The sequence below is a fragment of the Rhamphochromis sp. 'chilingali' genome (genome assembly GCF_963969265.1).
Source record: "Rhamphochromis sp. 'chilingali' genome assembly, chromosome: 19".
Lineage (NCBI taxonomy): Eukaryota > Metazoa > Chordata > Actinopteri > Cichliformes > Cichlidae > Rhamphochromis > Rhamphochromis sp. 'chilingali'.
The window spans coordinates 11264364-11282789 of NC_137946.1; the positions used below are offsets into that span (position 1 = coordinate 11264364).

The 18426-nt window shown below is 41.2% G+C and overlaps 1 protein-coding gene across 1 annotated transcript; it reads right to left on the minus strand.

Annotated features, from left to right (window-relative positions):
- Positions 1 to 882: 882 nt before the first annotated feature.
- On the minus strand, positions 883 to 18403 carry akap10 (A kinase (PRKA) anchor protein 10). The gene is made up of 15 exons (XM_080867546.1): positions 18178 to 18403; positions 13965 to 14012; positions 12848 to 13027; positions 9160 to 9651; positions 7551 to 7649; positions 6928 to 7012; positions 6651 to 6774; positions 6181 to 6317; positions 4152 to 4296; positions 3634 to 3801; positions 3287 to 3396; positions 2803 to 2885; positions 2314 to 2366; positions 2073 to 2165; positions 883 to 1984 (listed from the first exon to the last, which is right to left on the minus strand). Exons 1-15 carry the CDS (start codon positions 18197 to 18199, stop codon positions 1979 to 1981), a joined length of 1845 nt encoding a protein of 614 aa, XP_080723672.1. The 5' UTR covers positions 18200 to 18403; the 3' UTR covers positions 883 to 1978.
- Positions 18404 to 18426: the final 23 nt, after the last annotated feature.

The following is an 18426-nucleotide window of genomic DNA, read 5'->3' on the forward strand; positions in this document are numbered from 1 at the left end:
TTTCAGACTGATAGCTTAATACTGATTTTATTTTGAAGGGAGAGCGCTTCATTTCCGATGCTTTTGTTTCCTTAACTTGCCTAAAAGCCGTCTGTCTGCAGGTAGCTGAATAAAATGCGCCTTGTACTTTATTTTCTGTGCACCACACAAAATTATAATAAAACAGTGAATAATATTATGAAATATTTTCGGTCTCAGGCACATTTTATTTCCCGTCAAACTGACCCTGAGCATTCATATAGTCTGAAGGTGGTCATTGTAGTTACTTCTTGACGCAAGGTAACAGGACTCTGTCCCTCAGTTACCATAACAACCCCCCTACCGGTCAGAGCTGAGGAGGGGAGGGGGTTTTGTGTATTTGAGGTGGGCGTTGCCTCTGCACGTGCAAGTTTTCATTCCACAAGATCTTCTTAAACCGCCTGCAGACCGTGCCGTGGACTGGCCAGGAAGCATCTGTAAAGTTTATTTCCCCAGACAACATGAGAGCCTGTTTCACGCTGATTTTTATCTTCGACTTAACTCTATGTGATTAACCACCAATAAGATCCACTACTAAAATGAATTAAAGATATGAAATGCTGCACTAACAGGCTATTTTTTGAGCCCCTTCAGCTGTAGTTTATAGTTTTTAATTGTTGCATTTTCCTGGACATGTTATAATAAAAATCAGAATGCCTCCTAATAGAGGAAGAAAAAAATACATCACCTCGTTTCTAGTTTTACCCTAAACATAACAGCATATTCAACATTGCCCCCACCTGGTCAGAGGTGATAACTGTCTATGGGTGTTGGCACAAGGATTGGCTATCTTTTCCCACATTTTAACATTAATGTAGTCAAATTATGTCAGCGGAAGAAAAAATAATTGACAGACAGACAAAGTTTCATAATATATGTATTTAAATCAAACACAATTTAAATATATTATAGATTAAGTACACATAGATGTCATTAGTGGTACATAGTACCAAGAGTCTGTTCTGGTTCTTATCCACATCTTGGTAAGGCTCAAAAAAAACTTTTTAAAAAAATCATTTATTTCACCATCCAGTTAAACAGTCTGCTCATCACTGAAGTCTGTTTCAGTGACATATAAAAAAAAAAAACAACAAAAAAAAAAAGAAAAAAAAAATCAGCAATCACCATAAAAAATTAACATTAATATTTGGGGTAAACCAGAAATCTAAATAGATATTTATACACAGAACATTTAGGACGAGGAGTTTTGGAGTTTTCCAACAAAACTGGGAGTATTTTCTTCTATGCGCTGTAAAGGTGCCAGGATATTTATACAGAAGGTCCACAAGTCCAAGAACTGAATCCACTCTTCTTCACTGTAACATTTCCAGATGTTGTACAGTACCAAACAAGTAAAGCTACATCAGCTAACACCAGTAAACAGCTGGCAATGCCTCTCTGGGCAGCCTCATGGAAGCGTATGCAAAAACTGTACAACGTTCCAAACCAACAACCCTTTAAGCAGCTGACCAAAAGACAGAAGTTCATGTAAAAACAAGGAATGGTTATAAAAAGCGTGGGGAGGTGTGTCATCAAGTAGTGAACAAAACGTTGCTATTGTTGCATCCTCCGCAGGTCTGAGATAAGACAAAAGTGAGAGTGTTGACTGACATGCTGCAGCTTCTCCTGGTAATGCCAAAAGTTTCCTTCCTCCAGTCTGATGCACTTTGCTTTACTCTCAACACGTGTACCTTTATAGTGTTATGGAGCAGGAAGAGTGGAACAATGATGTACTTCAAGTTTTCTATTAGCCCAAGTGTGAACAATCACTCATCCAAGCTCTCAGCTACACGAACACACACACACGCACACATGCACACCTGGTGGTTGGAGAAGTGATAAAATGCCTTGTTCTTTCTCAGAGTAATGCAGTTCATTGCAGTGTGAACTCTGTGTACTGTTTATCACTGGCTTGGCCAGAATCTGTAGGGAGTGACAGTCCTTTGGCTCCTCAGTGGGGTCATAACTGCAGACAGACAGAAAAAGACACTTAAGAGAACCTGCAGTTATCCCACATGCACGCAGGAATGAGACTGCTGAGTGTGGTTGCGTACCTTGGTGGCCTTGCCGGGGCTGTCGTGGTTTGACTGGTGAACAACGTCGTTGACAATCATCTTGGCAATCTGCCACGCCATCTCCTCCTGGGCCTTTGGTCACAGTGCACACAATGCATTCTATTTATATTCTTTAATGGACTGGTATAATGTGACGTTTTATACACACCACTGAGAAAGCACTGCTATGGGCTTCGAGCTATTTAATCATTTATGATAACTCAGCATAGTGCAATCTCACCTCATCCGAGGTGCCTTGGACCCATTTCTTCATGGCTTGAGAAAATATGGAACCTAAGTGAGAGGAGTGAGAAGACAAGATGACTTCATTGCTAAGCAGAAATCATTAACATGGCTAAAAACTGAAGGCTAATCTTAGCATTTTAGAAGGATTATCAAAGTTAAGTCATTAAGTAATTAATCTCCAGTTCCTTCATTAACACATGAATAATATTTAATCAGTAAGAAGTCAGTTTGTCATACCCTGTTCTAATCCTATAGACGGCACTCTAATAAGCTAAGATTTTTATCCCGCTGGACCCGGAAAGTAGTGAAGCTGTTTTTGTTTTGTTTTTTTATAATCTATAATAAGGGAAAAGTTGCTAAATATTTCAGAGCACTATGCGCTATAGGAAGAAGATGAGATTTATATTCATGACTTTCATGGCAAGGAGAAAGCAGATAAAAATATGACAGAGTGTAGGGTGAGAGAAGTGTGACCGTATCATACCTTTGGATTTCTTCACATCCGGCTCTGGCTCTGCCTCCCTGATAAACTGGCCCAGCTCATTCACTTTCCCAAATGTCATCCTTCTGAGAAGACAAACAGGACAAAACGGAGCCTCAGGCACATCCGCACACAAACACACACCATCCCAGCACTGGTGTGAGGGTGTGCGTAAGCCCTTCAACAACTGTAATTTCAGCAAGGGGATAAAAGCAAATCTCCCAGACTAAACTTCTGTCTTTCAATAAGATCATTCTCTTGATTTATTTCTGCACATGATTTTTCAAAGCACGCTCATAAAACCCTACGACGGAGTCAGTAACAACAAAACACGTACAAGCACTAAATCCAAACAGCAATCAAAGGAACATAAAAGGAGAGAAAAGCGAAGGTAACAGCAAGGAAACACAAAACCATGAATCAAGCAACAGTTAATCTTTGAAAAGATTAACATTTTCTGTCACTGGATAGAGGCACAAACACTCACCCAGCGTACGGCCGCTGGTACAGGGTCTCAGGGTCCAGGCTGGCAACGTCCACCGTTATCGCCTCGTCAAAGTTTTTAAGGATTTTGATTGCTGCCTTTCTGGCACTTTGCTGCAGTGAACAGACCATGAACAGCATTTTTAGCAGCATTACAGATAGCACTTATATAAAATGTTATTTGGCATCGTTATATCTCCATCCCTACATTGTTTTGTTGTGTAAGACTAAATGACATGAATGGTCATGAACATTTGACATTAATAAAAATATCTTTATTATCCGTGTAATGAGGCGGGACAGGTCTAAATGTCTGCAGACATCCCTGCAGGGGCTGAAGGTGTGGGTCACCTGAGTGTGAGAACTCTCGCTGACATTTGAACTTGAGCGGTCGTTGTCCATCGGTCCGCCCTGACCTGGAGTGCTGACATTCACAAACTCATCGGCCCGCACTGAATTGATGAGGTCACTCAGGTATTTGTAGTAAAGGTTGCTGGACAGGAAACCTGGCATGTAGACCTGAACGAATGCAAAGCAGGGTGAACTCTGGGAGAAATTAATGAGCTTTCTGATATATTTCTGGGCACAAGTTACAGAGATTCCCTTCTGACCTTTATGTTCTAACAACAGTTTTCAGCTTTCCTTTCATTAACCAAAACCAGAAGCATTTATCAGTGGTGTAATGGGACGATTTGTCAGTGACTTGCAACAAAAAAACCTTTATGGAGGATCCTATTCAATTCACAAACCTAATTAAATAAGGCCTTCACATGCTTCTCTTCTAGTGTTTCATTTTCATCATCCCTTTATCCTTAGGAGAAAACCTAAACACCGAGACCTTGTCGTGTTTTTCTATCAGATGATCTGACCTTCTCCATGGTTGTCCAAGCCTGTCTGAGTGGAGTGGTGAAACAGTCAGGCAGTGGCCCTCCCTCTCTGCAGATATTTGACTCTATCTCCATCCGCACAGAGTCACCGAAGCCCAGAGGGTTGGTAGCCTGGAGTGAGAAATACCTGAAGGGATAATAGAAGAATATGCAAAGAGCTTCAGAAAAGGGCGCCATTTTTTTAAGATATTAATCAAAACTGAACAATTCAGACAAAACCTCAAGACTTTTAAATCTTACTCTATAAAGCGCAGATGATTTAGCGTGACGCTGTAAACTAATTAGTGTGCAAAAAGGTGACATTTATGAAGAAAAATAATTACAATTCAAGCAAAATAGCTCCCAGCAAATATAACAAAGTTGAAGCTAAGAGGAGGAAAGTGCAAGATTCCACTACTGTCATCTCACTATAGATGAATTACTGGACTTTTACCTTCTCATCCTTAACTAAGAGAAACAAACTATCTGCACAGTTTAACTTACTGTGAGCCTGGTGGAAAGCCTCCACTGAATATCAACCAACACATTAAAACATCTCAATTCTTCATGGCTGACAGACTAATCTTCATAAATGCCAAGTAGAGTGCAGTACATAAAGTCTAAGAAAGACAAAGATCTTCAATAATTAATTTTTTCGTATTTCAACAGATGATGTCAGCCTCTTCCTTATGCCCCACAATTCCAGTTAAACCAAAGTCTAGGTCTGTAATCTTAGGTCAATATGTTAGGTTGTCTGACAACTGCCTGTGTTAGTTTTATGAGAACCGTGTTGCAGGAACGAATCGTAATACCTGGAAATGTGTTAGGATTTTTGAATTTAGGACTATTTATATGTGGTTTGTTTTTGTGAAGATGCCTGAAATTAGGTCAAAGATAAATATGAGCTTCCGAGATTTTGTTCTGCTAAATAAAATACGCCACTGGTGAACTCTGAAACCACTACATGTCCAAGAGAATGTGTGTGCTAGCAAGTTGCTGAATTGGACAATACAGCCGATCCCATTGGCGAAATATCCAAATCAAATTGCCGTTTGTCATCACTGTGGCCTTTTTTTGGCAACAAGTGGAAAAGATTAGTTGCTAGCCTATATAACATTCTCATTTACTGAACTTTTACATTGAGTCAGTTCCAAACTAACGTGACATCAACCGTGTCTGAAACATTGCGTGGAGACATTACTGCCGTTTGCATATCACAGTTTAACTACCATCAGCAAACTTTTCTGTAAACTTTCAATTTTAAAGCTCAGGATCTCAGTACAAACATACCCAAATCGGAAAATCTGAATATGTTTGGTCTTGAAATAAGTTAAATGTTTGTTTGACTACTAAAATTTGTTTTGTAATGGCATTTGCATGCTCCCACAACTTGCCCCACCTACTGTCAGCAGCAGCTCCACTAGATGTAAAGCTTCCTCTCACATGTGTAAATAGAAAATGGTCCAAAGACTTCACTTTAAAATAACAAAACAGAAATAATTTAATAAGCTTCAAATACTAGTTTTATAATTTTAGGCTTACAAGGCTAGCAGGCAGAGTGTACTCCAGACTAGTCAGACAAAGACACAAGTACAGCTGAACCCTCCTTCAACCTGACCGTGTGCAGACACACTGCTGCTGATTCACTGTCACTGATCACCAAATAATGTACCCAAAGATAAAAACACACCGATTTAATCACACCAGGAATGAAGGTCTTCAATGAAACACCGTTACTGAGCGCACACTACTCTTAAAACTCATATTTGATGATAACTTGATAGATTTAGGTGAAATCTGGACTGAAAATGAATGACGAAGGAAACAAAGAGGAGCAACCTTTTAACAAAAGAAAACACTGAAAGAGTCTTAGATTACTTTCCTCCTACAATTATATTCTCAAACTCAAAAGAAAGAATGACCTCAACATGACAGCAACTTCCAACAATAAAGTCAATCTCCACACTTTTAGAAAAAGTAACTGGTTAAATCAGACACAATAACATCTTACAACCACAGACAGAGGACCTACTTGTCGTAGAGAATCATGGCATCATTTTGAGCCTCCTGGCCATCATATTGGCCCTTTTTAGCTGCTAGCTGGTTCTGGAAGTTGTCTGCCGCCAACCAGAATTGCAGTACATTCATTGATTCTTCCTTTTCCATGAACTATGAGAAGGAAAACAAAGAAGAGAGAAAATTCTAGTGAACCTCACTGTGTATATGCTGACAGGACATCTTTTGTTAAATGTTTACTCTTTCTTTGTGGATGGAGTTTTGTATCATATCAGTGACACTGTAACAGGAGCATCTACGGGTTTCTTGTGTTTACTGTCTTCAGTTTAGTTTCCTGTCTGTATGGAAAGGTGTACAGAGCAAAGAGGAGGCACAGACTGTGTGTTATAGCTAGAAAACTGTCATTCTTCTAACTGAAACAGTGTGGAAATGTGTAATGATCAGGTACAAATAAATCATGTTTGAGGAACCAGTAGCACCACTCACCTCAGAGAAGTAGAAAAGAGCTGACTCACAGAACAAGATGTCAGCCAAGAACACAGAGCCACTAGTCAACACTTCAATCTGGTATTTACAGAAATGATGGCTCCGCAGGAATTCGCTAAAGTGCCTGGAAATCAGAAAGCAGGTGGGAGGTGAATAGTGCAGCAATGTGGAAGACAGGATGGCGAAACGACACGGGGCACGGGGCGGGCTTTAATCTTAACGTCAAAACGTGCTGCGAATATTAACTGCTCTTGGAAATGAATGGACAGAAACTCACTGTTGCTCCAAGATAGCGAAGGCTACCGACTGTGCAATGACAAAGCAGTTTGGGTCCACCATGCCATCTTCTCCACAAATCTTAGCTACACAAAACAGAAGAGAGCGGATATTGTCACACACCAGGATCACATTTAAAATAGAAGACTTACTGCAGAATAGAATAACCCTTTATTGTCATTGTACATGTACAACGAAATTGTGGATGCTCCACACCAACTGTGCAGGAGTAAATGGTAGACAGCATGAATAAATAGCAAATAGGAGAAATATGTACCATAAAGAGAGACTGATACAAATCAAGAGAAAGGCACACACTGGAGAACAAGTTGCAAAGTGCTTGGAAGTAGTGCAAAGAAAAGACTTGGTCTGAGTCGAGTCTGTATGCGAGTGGCCTGAGTGATGGGGGTTACTCAGACCATGGCTCAGATTAGTGAAGTGGATGGGCAGGGGTGGGGTGTGGGGGCATAGTGGACAGAACATACAGTCCGAATGGCCCAGAGGAAGAAGCTGTTTGTGAGGACACTTGCGCGCACATGCACACACAAACACACACACACTTTTTGAACAGATGGACCATAATGTGCTGTATTAAAAATAGAGAGACAACATCTGTGGTCTTACCAACTATGTCATTTCTGATCTGTTCTGTGATGGGGATGGGCCTCACAGCATCTGGAGAGATGTACTTGGTGAAGATAGTAACAGCATCTTTTTCTATACCTGCAAAACACACAAATTATCTCTCAACTGATGCTCAAGTAAAGCTCTTCCTCCAGGTGGTCAGTCTGAATTACCAATTAATGCATCAATCTAATGCCCACATGTCTTTGCCTGTGCACACAGTGAAATTGTTTCAGGCTGCTGGTCTCGTTCCGTCATGGTAAAAACCAAGTGTACAATTCCACCCACTGCTTTTATGAAATTTTCACAAGCTGGGTCATGAAAATAAACAGCTGAGGGCACTAATCATGCTCACACAATGTCATTAAACCAGTGCGGACGAAGAGGACGAGATGACATGCTTAAGAATGCCACTCAAACCTTTAATGTGGTGACCAATGTGACCTCACACAGACCTGCTGTTTCATCCCGAGCTCTTCAGAAAAATGCCTAATGGCACCATTTACAAATTTAAGCAAGACTGAAAATGTGAAAACACAATACCAAGATAACATGTTTTCTTCTTTGTGAAATTGTGTTAATTTCAAAACTTATTAGTTTTAAATAAAGTAACCTAATTATTTATGCTAATTCTAAACTAAAATACAAGTTTTCAAATTGTAAAGTATCTATGATGGCCCACCTGCAATAACTTCAAGACCCACTAGGGGGTCCCAGCCAACACCTTGGAAATCAGTGCTCTAATGTAAAGCCATTTTCATCCACTGCAGCCCTGTACCATCTTTGACATTAATCAAAGAACTGCATGCAAGAACACACAAGGACAGTAACCAGTCTTAAAGCTGTCAGCTCCTTCTACAAAGTCTGTGTGATGTCTGAGACGGTGCGTGTGAGATCAGAGCAGATAACGGTTTGTTGACATCATGGAAAGTGAGTGGATGTCCTGTGTGCAGCACCCTAGCCTAAACCAAAGTGAGTATTCACAGAACTGAGAATGTCTCTGAAGTTTCTGAATTTTCTCCTGCCATAAGCTACACGTGAGAAAGGACAAGTTTGCACAATGCGCCAACCCCATTCTCCTGACACAGTTCGGTGTCCACTTCCATTACAGGTCACTGTAGCATTTTCAGTTTACTGATGTACCAATTTTGCCACAGCATCAAAGGATACAATTCAGTTTTATTTATATAGTGTCAAATCCCAACAGCAGTTGCTTTAAGGCCCTTTACATTGCAAAGTAAAGATTCTACAATAATACAAAGAAAATCCCAACAATTAAATGACCTCCTCTGAGCAAGGACTTGGTAACAGTGGGAAGGAAAAATCTCCCTTTAACAGGAAGAAACCTCCAGCAGAACCAGGCTCAGGGAGGGGCGGCATCAGGAAATGTACTGGACAGATCTGACAAATCCACATTAAGGTCTTCAATCTTAGACAAATAGGAAAGCTGCCATTTACGAAGATTTCTCAGTATACTGAAAAGTGATTGGTTGGCCATCAAAATAATAAATAATTTCCCCTGTCAAAATATAGAATCCACAAAGAAAGTTAAAAACCTGTAAACAAGACAACAAATGTAAAGATAAAAAGGTGTTTAAAGGCGACTCACTTTTCATGAGTGTGTCAGAGAGGTCGCGCAGGGTGCTGCTTGACTGCACCTTTAGGGGGGTCCCCGACCTGGAGGGTGGCTGCCTGCTGGGTGTTGCTGTTCGAGGCGTACTGGGTCTCGCGCCTGCTTCTGTGCTGGATGAGTCCCGCTGCTGAGTCTGAACTGTAGAGCCTTCGCTGTTACTGTGCCGTGCAAGGACATTGGGCTTTTTCTGGGTGAGTTCTGAGAGCTCTGAACCGTCTGGAGACGCGGGGACCGGCTCGGCCAAGGAGCTGTGTTTGACAGAGTTTAGACTATGCGCTCTAACACGTGACCAGCTGGTGGAGCGGAACCTCTCAGCCTCCAGCCAGAACCGAACCAGGTGGTCTGCACCTCGTAGTTCCATGAAATGCATGAAGTGCGGTATCGCGACATTGTCCTGAAGGGCCTGCTCAACCGTCTTGGACATGCGAGAGCGCGTCTCCTGGGGCTGATAGTTCACACTGGAGTGACCTGGAACATCAGAGCATAATTCATTGATTCAACTGTAAAATTTTAGCAACAACACATTTATTAACAGGCAACTTAGGTGCATTCATTAATGATAAAACTTACGTCATCTTTATACTACAAATTAAATCTTAATCACTGATATTTACTTTATGCTATTTACACAGCATACACTTTAATGCCTGCTTTTAAAGACTCACAACAGCAGAAATTCCATCCATTGTTAAACACTTCCGTTTAAATGACAATGAGATTTACACTGTCTTTGAACACACATTACTCACTCAAGTGCTCAAGTTTAATAACAGACTGTGGGCTACATTCTTATTTACAGCATCAACCTTCAAAGGTAACGTGCACACTATATTGATGGGAGCTGCAACATGAAATGAAAGATAAAAAGAGGATTTTCTGTGTTCAGCTCTCTCTGAACATTTGGTCCTGGCTGAAGGGCGCCGTGATGGGAATTCTAACTCCTGGATATTTGTTTTGAAGGTTTGTGAATTTCCAGCTCATTCTCTGTCTGGAGTTGGTCCTAGACTATGCAACAGATGATTTAACACAGACAAAATTTTCACAACCGTGCGTCACAGGCACACATCTGTGTGTCCTGTCCATACTTTCAGTCATGCGTGGATTAAGTGGTCAGCAACTACAGGGGCATCCACAGCAACCTTTGACTGTACAATCCCACCATGCTCCAAACTCCAATCTGAGTCTACAGGTATTCTGGAAACATTACTCAGAGATTTTGGTCCATATCAACATGATAGAATCACACAGATGCTGCCAACTACACATCCTAGATGTGAATTTTCCATTCCACCACATCTCAAAGGTCACCATGAAACAAAAATCTCCCACACAATTACACTACCACCAGCTGGCCCCACTGATGAAAGGATAGATCCACGCTTTAATGCTGTTTACACCATACTGTGTGACCCTACCAATTGAATGCATCAGCAGAAACCGAGACTAATCAGGCCAGGCTATGTTTTTCCAATCTTCCTTTGTCCAACTTTGGTGAGCCTCTGTGAATCGTAGCCTCAGTTTCCTGTTCTTAGCTGATGAAAGTAGCACCCAGCGTGATCTTCAGCTACTCTAGCTTATCTGCTCAGAGACACTCTTCCGCATACCTCAGTTGTAACAAGTGGTTATTTGAGTTACTGTCATCTCAAAGCAGTCAGGCCATTCTCCACTGTCCTCTGACATAAACAAGGCATTTTACCCAGAGAACTGCTGCTCTCTGGATATCAACTCTTTTTTTGACCCTTGAGATGGTTGTTTGGAAAAATCCCAGCAGATCAGCAGTTTCTCAAAATCTTCACATCAGCCTGCCAAAAATCACAAGCCACGTTCAAAGTCTTCAATTCAACTTTCTTTCCCATTGTGGTGCTCAGTTTGAACTTCAGCCAGTTGTCTATATGCCTAAATGCACCCCATCTGACCAGCTCATTAGTTATTTGCATTAATGTGCAACTGAAGTGACTGTCGATGTAATCTGGCTAAATAATGCTTCAAAGGGAGACTGTTTAAGCAAACTGAGTGCTCTATTATCCATCCTGACTAGACACCCGACTGTCTTGCGGGATTTTGTATCACATCACATCAGCTGTAGTTAGTCTGAAGCGTGGGCTGAAGTTTGGCAGTGTTAAGTTTGCTCTTTGAAAACAAGATGGTGCTTCAAGATGTGTCACGCAGTGTGTGGTGCTTTTCGTCAGCCTCTTTAGATTCTTAAAGATCACACAGTCACGGCCACCTTAACACTGAAAGCTGTTAGAAATCACAGCAACTAGTCCGGCATCTACGGCGGGATAATCAAAGGCTCCTGTTTCATTTGCAACCTTTTCACAGTAATTCAATGTCTGTTAGAATGACTTTGAATTTCAGTCATAGTGGTACCTGTTTTATATTTTAAACACTAGCAAAGAAAACAAAACAAAAAAAACCTCATGGCCCCTGCCTTCAGAAGCCACAAACCCTCAATCCAACTGTGAAACTGCGCCTCTCTGCCTCCTAGACGCACCCTCATTAATGCTTCCTTCCTTTTCTTCTCCAGTCTGTTGAAACCACAGACCAGAAATCACCACTGCCCAGCAAGTCTCTTTGAGAATTTGTCGTCTAAGCTGCAGCACAGGTTCCTCCACCTCCGTCCGGCACGCCCCACCTGCTCGTACAGTTCCTGTCACTACAGTGAATGCTCACCGCTCCATATCATGACATCCGGGGAGCGTACACAGAATCTAATTATAGAGTATTTTTCGCCCTCACGTCACTGCCTGAGAAGATAAGGCCAACCTTACGCTGACAGGAATGTTTGGGTGCTCGCGATACCTGATACATGTAGCCCAGTGAGTGGCTCACAGGATTAATGAGGGAATACTGCCACTTGCATAAGACAATAGGATGTTTCTGCTCTTGTAGTGACGCAAGAGGCGTACTATCGCTGTAACACCAGAAACAGGAGCTTACGACAGCTGTGATTACCTTTGAATTTTGACAGCCTATTAAAAAACTGTATTTATTTTCTATGCAGTGTTTTTCTTGATTGTCAGAGCTTTTCTGTATTGGTTTCAGTACATCCAATGTGAACCCTTTGTGAACCAGTTAATTAATCTATCAAATAACAACACATTAATTATCTTTAATAATGTATAATTACTTTTCAAAGACAAAGGCTTCATATCTCCAGTTTCAGCACCTAAATGAGAGATCGTGTCTGCTTTTATTTGTAATATATGACTAAGAAAAGTTTCTTTATGTATGAAACTCGATATAACCAGGAAACTTCACTTTGAACTCTGGGATAAGGAAACAATTTCTGAGCAAGTTAACAAAGTCAGTCTTAATGCTTGTTTCCTTTTGCATTCATTTCTGAGGAAAACTCCGGTTTAACCAAATTGCATTCAAGTAAGTACAGAACAGCAGAGAGGTCCTTCAAAGTGTGCAGCATGTTATAACTCAAACTGTCGCAAAGGTCACAGACTAAATAAATGAATCCTTATATATACACATATTAATAACTGTAACCAAAGAGGGACAACAAACCTGCATCTGGATCAAACTCAAAGAAACCCAAAATAAATTCTGTCTCTGTGATTCTGAATCTACAACGTTTTATAGCTAAATATTATTCTGGGTGTTTTTCTGCAATCATTGGAAACGATGCAAAAGCTCATGAGTGCAGCTTCTGTACCGAGATCTCCAAAGTGCGCCGCTTCCATGTGGCTCGGCTGCTTCTTGAGGATGGCGGTGCGACCGCGGGCAAAGGAGTCCATGTTGGCCGAGATGGCGCTGATGGCCACGTGGCTCGGCCCAGCAGCTTCCTGGATGGCATGGTGGTTCCTCAGTCCTGGAGATTGAGGGCTGGTTGGAGCTGTGAGCACAAGATGAAAGAGAGAAAACAGAATTTAGTTAAAAGAAGAAAAAGAATATAATAGCATTGATGTTCTGAGTGGCCTGAATGTGTGACAACAGTGTGATTTGTAAGAAAGGGTCCTTTTAGTGAGAGTTTCTGGAAAAGCTCATAGTGTACACAAAGCCTCAGGCTGTGGCAGATGCTTGAGAAGACAGACTGCTCAGTGTTTGTTTCACTGTGCGCTGTGAGCTTTGTTAGCAGCTAGAGGCTACAGCTTCTGTCCGCGAGACAGTTTAACCAGCACTGATTAAAGATAGAGAAAAACCAAAGGAAAGAGTTATGAATCTTTCAGCTGTGATCATTTAAGACCTTTTTAACACCACATAAGAACAGTTTTTCCACAGCCAAACCTCAAGAATAAGGGAAAGCCAGAGGAAGGTAAAAGGCTTACAATTACATAATAAATGCAACCATTTATTTGCATTCACATCACATGTTTGTCTCTACTTGCCATCTAGAGGTTATAATAATTTCTAGAAATGTAATTACAAAATTTAAGTGGCTTGAAGTGGATGAAGCCAAAGTAAATGATTTGCTTTTCACGTTTAATTAAGCTCAAGCTTCCCAACTGCTGCTGTTGCTTTGGATCTGCGAATTCATTTCAAACTTTTAAATACAGTCTAAGCCCTTCTTTGAGGAAACGTAATCCTGTTATACATTTCAAGACCATCCTGTAATGTTGCTGGCGGAGCAATCAGAGATGCACTTTTTTCCAAGTCAGCTCAAAGTGGGCGAGGGTACACAAGCGCATCAAAAAACACAAAAAACATTTAAAAAAACAAACAAAACAACAACACCACTGGATATTTGTGCTTATATTGCCACCAAACACAGCTGTGTCATTTCAACAACTACCAAACCTTCCATAACCTCACAAGAGTAAAGAGGAACTCACCTCTATTGACTTTAGCGTCTGTCCCTGTCTCAGGTTCTTTGCTTTTGGCTGTGGGGAGAAAGATGAGAGCAGTGGTTGGAAATGGAGAAGCAAGCAGTGTTCTGAATCATAATACGGGGAGGGTGAAGAATCAATACATGAGATTTCACTGAGGGGTTGATGTCGTGTGGTGGGGATGCGTTTCCCACAACAACGATTCTGTAACACTTGTTGAACTCTAATACAGACTTCTAAGAAAGGCTGCTTAATGATATCTGCAGAACTGAAAACTACTGAAAAGGCAAAAAAAAACCCCAACATTGTTAGTCGTTATCATGGCAATGTCGTTTCACACTGTGTGGAGTTAGTCTGTGTTAATAGTTAATTAGCCCTTACATATGCTTTCCTCCACCTGGCCACACTGCTGCTGACAGATGTGGGTTAAACCTCGAAACTGGGTTCTAAAATGTGAAAACAATGTCCATCCTGCTTTATATACCACAGTCATTCGCAAACTTTTCCCAGCATCCTCCACTTCCAAAGATAAAGAGTTTGTAGGACAGACCCCACAGTTCTAAATCAATTATTAATTATTTTTTTTAAAAGCTCCAAAGAGCATCATCAGCAATCTTTTTGCTTACTTTCCCCACATGAATTAAGCTCATTCAACTTCAGATTATTCCATGGTCATCCACGGCCTCTATGACCGCAGTTTGAGAATCACTGCTTTACAGCGTGCAGACAGTCAGGGCTTTTATACTAGAGTCCTACAATTTGTGACCTTGGTCTATCAGTTCTGGTTTTCCTTCAAATGACTGTATGCTAGTTTACACCTGAAGGTCACCAAGATTTACTGATTGTCCCGGAAAAATACACAGTGCATATAATACAGCAGATATGTGAAGCCATTCCAAAGCCCTGCAGCTGTCAAATTAACCAAAAAGAATGATGTGTGCACTAGAGCAGGGCGATATGGCCAAAAATATTTATCACGATATATATTTGAAAATTTGCGATAACGATATAACTGACGATATAATTGATGCGAGACAAAATACAACTCCACAACATTACTAGCGCAAAAAGACAACCTATCATTTATTTTCACTTAAAAATTAAACAAGAAGCTGGTTTTTATGTACATTAAAAGCTTTATAAAAATGTAACAGTGCAAATGCAAATTCCTTGCTGAAAGTTTAACCAAAAGGCATTTCCAGTAGAAATGGGCTGACATATCCTGAGCATAACCATGTATAATATCCACTGAAGTTAAAAAGAGGTGCTTTGCAACATTAAACTGCAGTGTGCAGTACGTATTTTTCGGACCATAAGGTGCACGGGATTATAAGGCACATTAAGCGAAACAAAGCAGTCAGATAAATCAAACTTTATTAAACTCATTCTTCTTGCTTCCTCCACTTCTGTACCATTGATTCATTAATGTTGAATTCTCTGGCAGCTGCTCTATTCCCATGTTGTTGCAGTATATTAATGACTAACCTCGTATTGTGGATGGATTATCTCAGTTGTTCTCCTGACTGAAGTTTGGTCCGTTTACAGCATCCTGCCATGCGATTGCATTTGTCTCTAACCATGAAGAACCTTCACGTTAACTTTTATAAGTGGAAAAGTGTTAGTGTTTGTCCTCCAGCTTCACTGTGTATGTTATGCTAACATAGCTGTGTTGCTAGCGATCACGTAGCACATAATTATATACCAGCTAGCCCAACTTCAGTAACCCTACAAACGTCACTGCTGTTTAGTTTCCTGTCTTCATTTATGTTGGAAGTGATAGCAGAGCTGTACATTTGATTTTTTTCAGAAATCTCTCAGTCAGAACATGCTATATCATGCTTAGGTAACTAGCGAAACTAGCGAGCTAACTTCCGCTAGCTTCCTGCTAGCTTCTAACTCCGTTAAATGTAATACATTTTGTTTTCATGGATGCCTGGAAGTTAAACTTCATAGTTACACCTGGTAAAGCAGCAATGCTGATCGTTTTATTAAAGATGAAAGAATTTAGACAGTTTTTAATTCTTAGTGATGCTGCAGTGTTCGTTTGACCTGAAGCATACGGAGTTTAGGACCCAGATTACTCGCAGATTTAAGAGCATCTTAGTCCGACAAATATGACAATAACGACGGCCGCTTGCATGTTCTGCAAAAAAATGTGCTTTGTCGTGTATCTGACGGACAAACACCAAACCAGTTCCACATCACTGAAGTTGCACCATTTTTACAAACCAATTCTGGTTCATCTGTTTCACTCAACAATCGGCCATGTGCGTATGAAAACAAAGGCACTGCGCATGCGCGTTTTACTCCCATTCTATCGCGATATTTCATTTTCCTATCGTTGCCTAACATTATACCGGTATTACCGTGAACGGTATAATATGGCCCAGCCCTAGTGTGCACCCTGCAGGGGAATGAGTGCATGCTGGCAGACATAGTGGCAACCATTCATCAGAGTGACCCTACACTCATATCTCCGGATGAAGCAGTTTGGTTGGGCCAAGCGACCGTTTCAAGCAGTGACATGACAAAATGGACCGGGAGGCCTGAACAAATGGAGCTGAAGATGCTCTTTATGTGAGACATTTGGGATGGAGCCATATCTGAGTGTGTGTGTATCAACCAAGAGTCAATGTTGGCTGAGACTGACAGGCTGTCTGCCACAGAGAAGCGACATGGTTTTTAAAAAGCCTGGACCCCAGTCATTTTTACACAACTGGACTAAAACACAATGATGCAAATAACTACAGTGAAGTAATGCTTTTACGTAATGTTAATGTAAACGTTATTACAGGACAATGACAGGTTGGTGAAATGGATGCTACTATTAAGAAAAACTAGTTACATAAAATAATAAACCTTTAATAACTACAAAGAAAACGTACAATAATGTATGAAAAGAGTGCCTGGGACTTAGTGGAAAATTGCATTCAAATTTAATAGTAAAACTTTCACTTCCTCTTTTTTTGGCATTGAAATTCTTCCTCCTAACAGGGAACAAATTCACTTCCTGTCAATCCTGAGCAGCATTCTGGGTATGGATAAGTGAAGTCTATATTTCCTCATTTTGGTGATCTGCTGTGTCAGCTGTTTTAGTCACTGTCACTGCCACCAGGAAAAACCACTAATCTTTAGGGGATACCAAACCGCAGGCTAGTTTCAGCAGTGAAGTTATTATGGTGGCTTCCCAAGGAAATGAGACGGGAGCTCTATTGACTCCATTATTAATGGCCTCTCTGGCCTTTATATATTTTTTCTTATTGTGTGATTTCTATCAAAAGCGTCAGACAAACCTGTTGTCACCTGTTGTAGGATGGTGCAGCAGAAAAATAAAGTCCTTTCTTACTTTTCCAAATGTATTTGCTACACCTACTCTATCCCCCTTAATGTTATAATTTTCAGTTTGGTTGACAGGGTTTCAGAGAAGGGCTCATTTGTAGGTGGTGGCGAATCTGACATTTTGCCCACCCACTTTAAAAAAAAAGATGCAGATCAGACACAAAAGACGCCTGTCAGTGTGACTCCAGCCTTCACAATGACCACAAAAGAGGTTGAACTGTGGGGCTTTGAACTGAAATTCATTGTCACGTTGTGTTCAAAAAAAAAAATATAGAAAAACGCAGGCCCAGCCCATCTAGGTTCTACTCAATAGTGACTGAAAATTAGCATTAGCCAACTCCAGGTTCTCTACAGCCAAATGTGTTACAGGAAACGTGTGTCCTTTTGATAATTAACAGCTCTGACTGAGACACAACCTGTCACCGGTAATATTTCTGACATATCTTGCTTGTTAAGTATGTATGAAAATACCTCAACAGAGCTAGCTAGCTGCTATTGAACATTTCGACACAAGCGTTGCTTTGGAGCAGATAACAGTGTTCCTTTGATGCTCTGGAAGCCCTGAATTATGTCTGCATACAGGAAGGCGTTGATGTAGACTTGTGGCAGGTTTCTGTGGTGGATTCAATGCCACCCCGGCTAACATGAAGTTAGATAAATCAGGAAGGGGGGTGGGGGGGCAGTGAGGCCAGCGCTAAGCTAATCATGTAAAATCAGTAAGGAGCAGCGGCAAAGGAGGAAACGTATTCCCTCAAACGCCTCAGTTTACACGGCTAATTTATGCACCGACAACCTCATCAGTCACATATTATCGGGCACTCCTCTCCGCGGCGCTAGCTACCGTCGACGTTGCAGCCTTCAGCGGGAGCTTTTTCCTCACCTTTCCTCTTGAAAAACGACATGACGGGATTCACACTCTGGACGTTTCCTCAGCTCACTGACACCATCCCGTGGATTCGCGGTTGTCTTCATTCAAATGCAACTGTCGCGTACACTCCTGAGCTGGAAACGGGTTATTGTCGCAGCCACGGCTACCGCTGTCAATTAAAATATTTCTGCAAATCCGAAACCCAGTTCGGCAGCCATATTGTCAATAAACGTCTCACTTCCGGGCTGGTGCGGCAGCAGC

Bases quoted from the DNA above. Each gene is read 5' to 3' on its own strand.
- akap10 (XM_080867546.1), bottom strand. From the start codon at position 18,199: ATGTCGTTTTTCAAGAGGAAAG. The intron at 14,013-18,177 runs GTGAGGAAAAAG...TTCTCCCCACAG, and splicing joins GTCGTTTTTCAAGAGGAAAG to CCAAAAGCAAAGAACCTGAG. The intron at 2,166-2,313 runs GTGAGATTGCAC...CTGTGACCAAAG, and splicing joins TCCAAGGCACCTCGGATGAG to GCCCAGGAGGAGATGGCGTG.